General features: G+C 41.6%; 1 protein-coding gene across 1 annotated transcript; it reads left to right on the plus strand.

Moving 5' to 3' along the window:
- The first annotated feature begins 650 nt into the window (after window positions 1-650).
- On the plus strand, window positions 651-8,670 carry LOC120991982 (gastrula zinc finger protein XlCGF17.1-like). The gene is made up of 2 exons (XM_040420745.1): window positions 651-703; window positions 6,215-8,670. Exon 2 carries the CDS (start codon window positions 6,286-6,288, stop codon window positions 7,441-7,443), a length of 1,158 nt encoding a protein of 385 aa, XP_040276679.1. The 5' UTR covers window positions 651-703; window positions 6,215-6,285; the 3' UTR covers window positions 7,444-8,670.
- The last annotated feature ends 295 nt before the right edge of the window (window positions 8,671-8,965 follow it).

An 8,965-nucleotide genomic window follows, 5' to 3' on the forward strand; every position in this document is an offset into this window, starting at 1 on the left:
TTCACTATTGGTTCTCTCTCCACAAATTTAAAACTTAAGCAGAGTGATGAGGCCTTGAGAGCTTTTTGTTTGGTAGGGCGCTGTAGGATGCACTTATAAATATACTGTATCCTCATCATCTGAATGTATTGTTATAGAGAAGGAGCCGTCTGCCCACTGCCCGTCATTCACTCTCATATGCCAGAGGTTACTTCAGTCTGTGGCCTGCTCGGTGCTGGGACCTCAGCACAAGTGGTGAGGAGCAGAACATTGATCACTAAACCTAGAAGTGAAGGAGCTGAGAGAAGAGTCTGATCTATAGACAGATCTACAGGAGGCCATGTGTTCAGTGACTGTCTGCTTGTGTCTCCACAGATGAATCCAGGAGGAGAAATCCACCAGAGAGATGTCCCCGTCCTCTGTATTCCCAGGACTGTCCAGAGGAGAAGCTCCCAGAGAACCCTCAGGTAGATGGAGCTGAGCCCTATACACATCTATATAGGGGGGTCCTGCAGTCATAGAGGGGTCATAGATGGTGGGGGTCTCTTCTGTGGATCTGTTAGATTTCCCACCCGTCTGCTGTATTGTCCTGAATTGTTACAGATGACAAATCAGGGGGAAGATCTGACTGATATTAAAGTGGAGGATGAAGAAGAGCGGATGATGGGCGATCCCCCGTGTAAGAGTGAGGTGGAGGAGGACATTCCAGGAGATGTCTCCACAGGTATGGAGAAAGTGATATCAGATTCTGTCCTTGGTGCCTTCAGGGCAGGAGGAGAATCTGATCTCTGGCTGCTCTTTGATTGGAGATGTCCCCATCCCATCATGAAGTGTTATCCAGCTGACGGTGATCTCTGATCAGATTCTTCTCTGATCCCGGCTGTTCCTGCAGGACATGGCGGTCAGTCACATCCACGCACCCACTGGGGACTATGTGGGCACAGCATTTGTGTCTGTGCTATCATGTACCTCATTGTGCAAGAAAGGGTTAAGCATCACTTTGGGCTCGTCAGCAGACATCGCAGGAAATCCTGACATTTTGGTGATTTCCTTTGTAAACGGTTAAATCAAAGAAATTAGTGAAGAAATCTCCCAATAATAACAGCGGAGAAGAAAGCTCCTCATCTTACTTCTATATTTCATAAGAGGCTGAGGACAAGAACCGAGGAGACATCTGACAACACATGAGGTCTCCTGACAACTCTTCCCACTAGTAACAGAGGGATATGTTGTCTTCAGGACTTTCCAATAGTACAACCTTAGGCTGTGATATCAGCAGTCAGATGTCTATAACCTAGTGCCCACTATACAGCTCTCCGGGAACATGTCTTCTGGGGGTCTCCTATAAGGGTCTATGGAGGGAACCTTCCCCCCTTATGCTGTCCTCTCTGAGCGGTGGCAGGTGACCTCTATAGGTGGGGGAAGCTTATATCTCATGAATACACTGGACTTCTGCTTTAAAGATATTTGGTTGTGGTGTTTTTTGGCTTCCTGTCGGTGGACTCCAGCCCTCAGCTCCATCATTATCAGGAAGCTCCGATGTCACATGTGATTATTGTACAGACACAGACGTCTCAGTGATGATTCTCTGCACTCACAGGACACTTCATTAGCTCCACCTTCTTAATTCTTGATCGGACCCTCGTTCCCCTTAGAACATCCTGAATTCTTAGTGTAATGGACCCAACAAGGTGCTGGAGACCTTTACTACAGGTTCTGATTGATGGCCTCACTCTGTCTATTCCACTTCATCCTACAGATGTCTATAAACCTGAGATCTGGTGACTGTGCGGCCATTAGACCACATTGTCATGTCACCCTGAGATGTGAGCTTCACCTGATGGCGCAGGGAACCTGTCACATGGAACATGGTGTCTGAGCTGCAGGCAGCAGGTTATAGAGCAGGAGATGAGCAGACTGATATATAGTTTTGTGGGAAAAGATTCAATAAAGCTTGTAGTTTATACATTTTGAGGCGGTCCTCTCAGTGACTGACAGCCTCCCCTCTATGACTGTACATATAGAGATAGCTGTCAATCACTGATAGCACTGCCTCCTTCAAAGCCCAGAATGTGCTCAATAAAACAGTTCCCTTTAAATGCAGAAACTAGCCGTGATCAGATTGTCCATAACAATAGAGGGGATGTCTCACTAGATTTCACAAACTGCATATAATATGAAATACATCTCTTAGACCTGATGAGGCCAGTGTACTTACTTTGACACTTTCAAAAAAAATATATATATATATATGAAAAAAGGACCGACACAACTGATATAATGTAGGTGCTACTTACCTCCAGAAACAAAGATTGAACAAAAAGGAGAAAAACGGGGGCAGAGGAATAAAGTGGAATCAAGCAGATTATTGAGGAGTGGTCCACTTTGTACCTCTGGCCCTGTTTTTCTCCTCTTTGTTCACAATGCCTGTATGATACTTTTTCATTTTTATCTAACACTAAAATGAGCAGTTTGTGCCCAAGTGGAGAGCGACATCACTAAAGGGTTCTGTATCCGCAAATATAGCCTCAGTTCCTGTCCAGCTATAGGACCTATCTCCTCTTCTGACATGCCTGTTATAGTAACTGCATGCATTCCCAATGCCTTGACAATTCTGGATCAGTTTTTCATTTAACTCTATATTATTAGTTTCCTCTGTTATTCCTACTTAAAGTTTATGAATGAATTGTCAACTGGGTGTTAGATGTTGAGGATGTAGGGGCGAGGCCTGACAGCACATGGAGTGAGACATGCGTCTCAGGAGTTCCGGCCAAGATCCTGATCTTCAGCCTGTCCCAGCTACCAGCATCGCCGCTTCACACAACTTATAGATCCCTCTAATGACACAGAGGTGCGGATCACCTACCCCAACCACTCACATGCCGAAAAAAGTTAAAACCCAGCTGAAACCAGAGCGGGAAGCGCGGGCCCAACATGGCGCCGGGGAGGAGGAGGACGGAAGTATGCCAGCAGCAGAGCGCCAGGAGATAGCGCCGCGGCTTGAGGAGTTTGTGCATAAACCTCAAAGGAGCATGCAGGAGAGGTGGGGAGGTTCAGAGGAGGCACACTCAGCCTCAGATGATAATGAAAATTACTCAGATGAGGAACAGCCAGACCAGGGGCCACACATAGCTTCAGAAAAAGCACAATAGCACAGTCCATAAGCAGCAGAGTCAAGGGGATAAAAATGCAGAGCCCACCCTGAAAGATGTAATGGCAGCAATAGCAATGCCACACTGAAGAGCCTGAATCTACAATTTGGGAGCCTTAAAGAGGACATTTCTATAATATGTCATGATTTACATAAAGTGGCGGAGGTGGAACGCAGGGTGTCGGAATTAGAGGATGGCGCTAAACCGCTTCAGAAAGCTGCCAAAATAACCGCAAAAGATATAGCGGCGCTATACGCACCGGAATAACATTAATCTTGTGGGGGTACCAGGAAAGGCAGAAGGATTAAACCCCACTGAATTTGATGAAAAATGGCTAGCTGAAAAGTTCCAAGATAAAGGCCTCTCTTCTTTCTATGCCATTGAGCGTGCACATCAAGTTCCTACTAGACCGTTACCGCCTGGTCACCCACAAAGATTTAGCATTACAAGGACAGAGACATCATATTTATAAAATCCAGGGACCATTCAGAGCTCACGATCAGAGGGATAAAGATCTCTATATTCCCAGAATATTCATCGGAAGTACAGAAGAAAAGGGCTCACTTTGTGGATATAAGAAGAAGACTCCGTGGATTGCAAGTCCAATATTCAATGATGTTTCCGGCCAAGCTGCGGGTAGTAGCTTTAGGATCTACGCTGTTCTTTGAAGACCTGGATTCTGCACTACAATGGTTGGATGAGAATGAAAGACAACTCGGGAATCAAAATGTGGACACAAAGCCTTTACCTACTGAGTGGAAATAATCTAAACCCACTGTGAGGGGTTAAGTCTAATAAAGTGGCAGTTGTGGACTCAGAATGGACTTCTCGGGCCTGTTGCTAGGGGCGTCTCTCTAGAGGAGCGTGAGTACTGGAAGTCATCTGCAAAGACTGTTGGGCTAGTTTCTTTGTGTTAGACCTATGCTATGAAAGTATTACTGCTAAATCCGAATGTATCTTAGTTTCTTAACGGGGGGGGCTTTTTCCGGTATCAGCATGATAATATTGACGCGGGTACATTACAGGGATAGGATTATGGAAATGCCTGTCAGACATTCATGTAAACTGAACAATTGGGATGGCTTCTTAGCTGGAATGTGCGGGGAATGGCGGCATAACATAGAGGCATATGAAAAGGCTCTCAGGAATTGTTATTCCATGGGGAATGCAAATAGTTACTACAACAGAAAACTAAACTAAAATTAGAGAAATGGTGATAGGTCCTTTTTATTTGAAAAACTGCTTTCAGTGCACCTCCTCCCCTGCTGCTGATGATATCTCGCACATGCTCAGTACGAGCTGCAGTAAAATAACGCTGTAATTCCACACTGAATCTGCTGCTGGAAGAAGGAGGATCTCTGACTACACAGCCAGGGAAACTTCAGCTTGTACTGAGCAGTAGAGACTTCAGCAGGGGGGAGGTGCACTGAAAGGTGCATGTGAAACACTACGCTGACCAGGCCTGGTTATTTAATGACCAATTAATTTTCTTTTATAATGTTAGTGTCAGATTCAGAGACCAGCACATTTTTCTGTCAATGTATTTGGTTGAAGGATTGGTTTTCGTGTGATGAGTTGGGTATTGTTTAGATTTTTTTTAGGGAGATATCAACTAGAAATTTTGGGTCTGATTTAGAAGAAATAGGTCAGCAAAGTTATGTATGATACTCTGGGGTCTCCTAGGACTGTATGCAACCATAGGTAACAGTAGCTTTGCAAGGCAGAAGATGTGCAGCTCTGTAGGGGTAATAGTAGCAGCAGTAGTATCAACAGGAGCAGCAAGGTATGGAACCTGATAGACAAGGCAGGAGATGTGCGGCTCTGTAGGGGTAGTAGTAGCGGCAGTAGTATCAACAGGAGCAGCAAGGTATGGAACCTGACAGACAAGGCAGGAGATGTGCGGCTCTGTAGGGGTAGTAGTAGTGGCAGTAGTATCAGCAGCAGCAAGGTATGGAACCTGACAGACAATGCAGGAGATATTCAGCTCTGTAGGGGTAGTAGTAGTGGCAGTAGTATCAGCAGCAGCAAGGTATGGAACCTGACAGACAATGCAGGAGATATTCAGCTCTGTAGGGGTAGTAGTAGTGGCAGTAGTATCAACAGAAGCAGCACATTATGAAACCTGATGGATAAGGCAGAAGATTTATAGCTGTGTAGGGGTAGTAGCAGTAGCATCAGTAATAAAGTATAGTTACAAAAAACAAAATGGCTGCACTCTGTTATATATACAAACAATAGAGCTAAGAAATGGGGGTCATTCTAGATAAAAGTGGTACAATACCGACTATAAATGAGTAATGGAAGCTCTTAGCGCACATAGGTGTCGGGCCAATCTACCAGGCGTCAAGGTGGCTTCCGCAGATGGGTTCCTATCACTTAATATACTGCCTCACTTTGGACTTACTTAAGCCTACAATATTCAGGGCAGTGTAGGAATCAGCTACAAACGTACTCTGCTTAGAAGTCCCAGGTGGATGGGCGTGTTCAGTCTAAAAGAGGTGCTACCCTCAATATATTGCAATATATTCCAGTAATAAAGTATAGAACATGATGGACAGACAGCAACAGTGATATTTTTAGGCCAGTGATAAGAAGCCATTGTCAGCAATGGTAGATCTATTTATTGGCATTAGCAGGAGGTGTGTGAAAATTTTCACCGATCCATGCCTGATACATTTTCACATATGTAATGTCTGCTACACTTGGAGTACAATCTTGCCCACTTTTTGTGACGAGGCCACCTCTCATTTAGAATTCCCTCTGTGACAGTATGCTGAAAGCAGGAGAAGACAGTATACCAATAGTAAACTGGGCTTAGAAGGCCATGTTAAGACTGAATCAGTTTGTCCAGGCACTAAAGATTTTGCCCATGTGATTTTAGATTTTAGTCTGAGGCTGGAATCTAATTTTTTTGTTTTTTTTAAGCTAAGGACACAACTGGATTTAAAATGAATGCGTTATACAGTACCTCACATTCTTGCTGGATCCATTTCGAACCTATTAGGAATGTTATAAGTTGGTTAACTTTATGGTTGTTAACTTTAGTGGAAAGAAAACACTAATTCCAATTGTTCTCTTAACAGAAAATCCCAGTAAGAATTCTGAGGAAAACTTCACGTTATCACTAAATTATAATGTAGACGATGAAGACATCATGCAGCACTCTTCAAGAGAAAACCCCATTAATATTAATGTATATCCAGAAGTTCACATTACAGATCTATCATATAACCCCCTTTATCATGAGGAACCTTCTGACCAGTCACACATTGTTGCCATAAGTAGCGGTCAGAAAGGAGGTGAAAGGTTTCAATGTGGTAAAGAGTCCACAAAAAGCTCAGATCTTTCTACACACAGAAGAATTCACACAGGGGAGAATCCATACTTCTGTTCTGAATGTGGGAAGTGCTTTGCAGAAAAATCAAGTCTTGTTAGACACAAGAAACGTCATAGAGGCGAGAAGCCATATTCATGTTCAGAATGTGGGAAATGTTTTACAATTAAATCACATCTTGTTAAACATCAGAGAAGTCACACAGGAGAGAAGCCATATTTATGTTCAGAATGTGGGAAATGTTTTACAATTAAATCAAATCTTGTTAAACATGAGAGACGTCACAGGGGAGAGAAGCCATATTCATGTTCAGAATGTGGGAAATGTTTTACACAAAAATCACATCTTGTTAGACATGAGAGAAGTCACACAGGAGAGAAACCGTATTCATGTTTGGAATGTGGGAAATGTTTTGCACAAAAATCTAATCTTTTTAAACACCAGGGAGTTCACACAGGGGAGAAGTCATATTCATGTTTGGAATGTGGGAAATGTTTTGCACAAAAATCTAATCTTTTTAAACACCAGGGAGTTCACACAGGGGAGAAGTCATATTCATGTTCTGAATGTGGGAAATGGTTTACACAAAAATCATATCTTGTTAGACATGAGAGAAGTCACACAGGAGAGAAACCGTATTCATGTTTAGAATGTGGGAGATGTTTTACAGATAAAGCAAATCTTGTTACACATCAGAGAATGCACACAGGGGAGAAACCATATTCATGTTCAGAATGTGGGAAATGTTTTATTACTAAAGCCAGACTTCGTTTTCATCAGAGAAGCCACACAGGAGAGAAGCCATATTTTTGTTCAGAATGTGGAAAGTGCTTTACAGAGAAATCAAGTCTTGTTGTACATGAGAGAATTCACACAGGACAGAAACCGTATTCATGTTCAGAATGTGGGAAATGTTTTATTACCAAACCCAAACTAAGAAATCATCAGAGAAGTCACACAGGAGAAAAGCCATTTTGATGTTCTATATGTGTAAAATGTTTATTAATATTAATAATAATAATAATGTAGTTGAATCAGAATTGCTCACCCTCTAGGTAATATGGAATAGGGTGCTCTAACTACTATAGACTCACCCTGTCTATTGCAATATAAATATTTTTGAAGGAATGTATGTTAGGCACGCCTAATATCTAGGCCCATATATGGAAACACAATAATTGTGTAAAATATTTAATATGGTAAAATATAAAAAAAACAGGGATTCAAAAACAAGTCTCAATATTCCTAAACACAATACTCCTAAAATTCATCTAAATAAAATACAGCAATGCATATATAGGTAATTCATAAAGCTTATATATGTTGCCAACGTAGTTGTTAGTTTAAGAAGGAATATTAGATGCTTGCAGTTGGTACAGTATAGTCTCTTTGCTTTATCTTTATATGCATAGCAAACACCGTTCCAATATTAGTAGTGGCACAGCTTTATGTGCGTTACTGTTTGGTGCTCTGCAGCGGGGTCTCGTAACTGGCGTCCTGCATGTGTGTGTGTGCTCAGAACGAGCCCTTACCTCACACTTCCTGTTTCAGTGGGAGCTGTTGCAGTGATATTTGTTTGCCACTAGATGGCTCCCACAGATTGTGTGCTGTTAGGTTTGTAGATGTCGGTATTCAGACTGAATCCTGCGGATTTTTACAGACGCTGGAGCGCTCCTTATTCGTATGTAGTCCATATGCATCTGTATAGTACGGGGGACTGTAGTTTCGGAGTCAAACTTGCACTCCTTCCTCAGTGGTAACAGACCCCCTAATAAATGTGACCTTGTATACCTCTCCTGAGGCCTTCTAATGAGGATTCATTTGAAAACCTGAAACTGATTTTCTTATTATTCTTCCATTACAGGTATACATAGCTGCCCTTGGTATAATATAGTTAGAATGACTGACATAACAAAAATACACGATTGTAAATGCACTATAATTATGGCTACACAAATTTATATATTTTACCATTATAATACAGTTTCTATAAATCTTTCATATTTTGGTACACTTGCACTCCCAATAGTTGCATATACTCATCTTCTATAATATAATGCAGTTATATTACGATTTCTGTGCGTTTTTTGACATCTTTTATGTTTATATTATGTTTTTATAATTTAAAGATATCCCCATTTCCAATACATGGTCAAATTATTATTTTTTAGATGTGAAGAATGTGATCCCCTATAGTGACCTTACACATATATTACGATTATTGTCCGTTTTTGGTACAGATTCTTTTGGAAAACCATATCTCCATTTCTATATAATAAAGCTATATAATAAAGCTAATCCCCTGAAGTGTGTTATGATTATGTTACGATTTCTGTGCGTTTTTCAACATTCCTAAAATTAACATTAAAATGTGCTTATTTCCAATCTTTGATGTGATAACTTCTATAGGCTTGTGTTACTGATCCTATACGTTTCTAATGCAGTTTCGATGCATATGTGAAAAATATCTCTATTTCCTTATAGTAGACCAGAATTATTG

Source organism: Bufo bufo, chromosome 2, assembly GCF_905171765.1.
Source record: "Bufo bufo chromosome 2, aBufBuf1.1, whole genome shotgun sequence".
Lineage (NCBI taxonomy): Eukaryota > Metazoa > Chordata > Amphibia > Anura > Bufonidae > Bufo > Bufo bufo.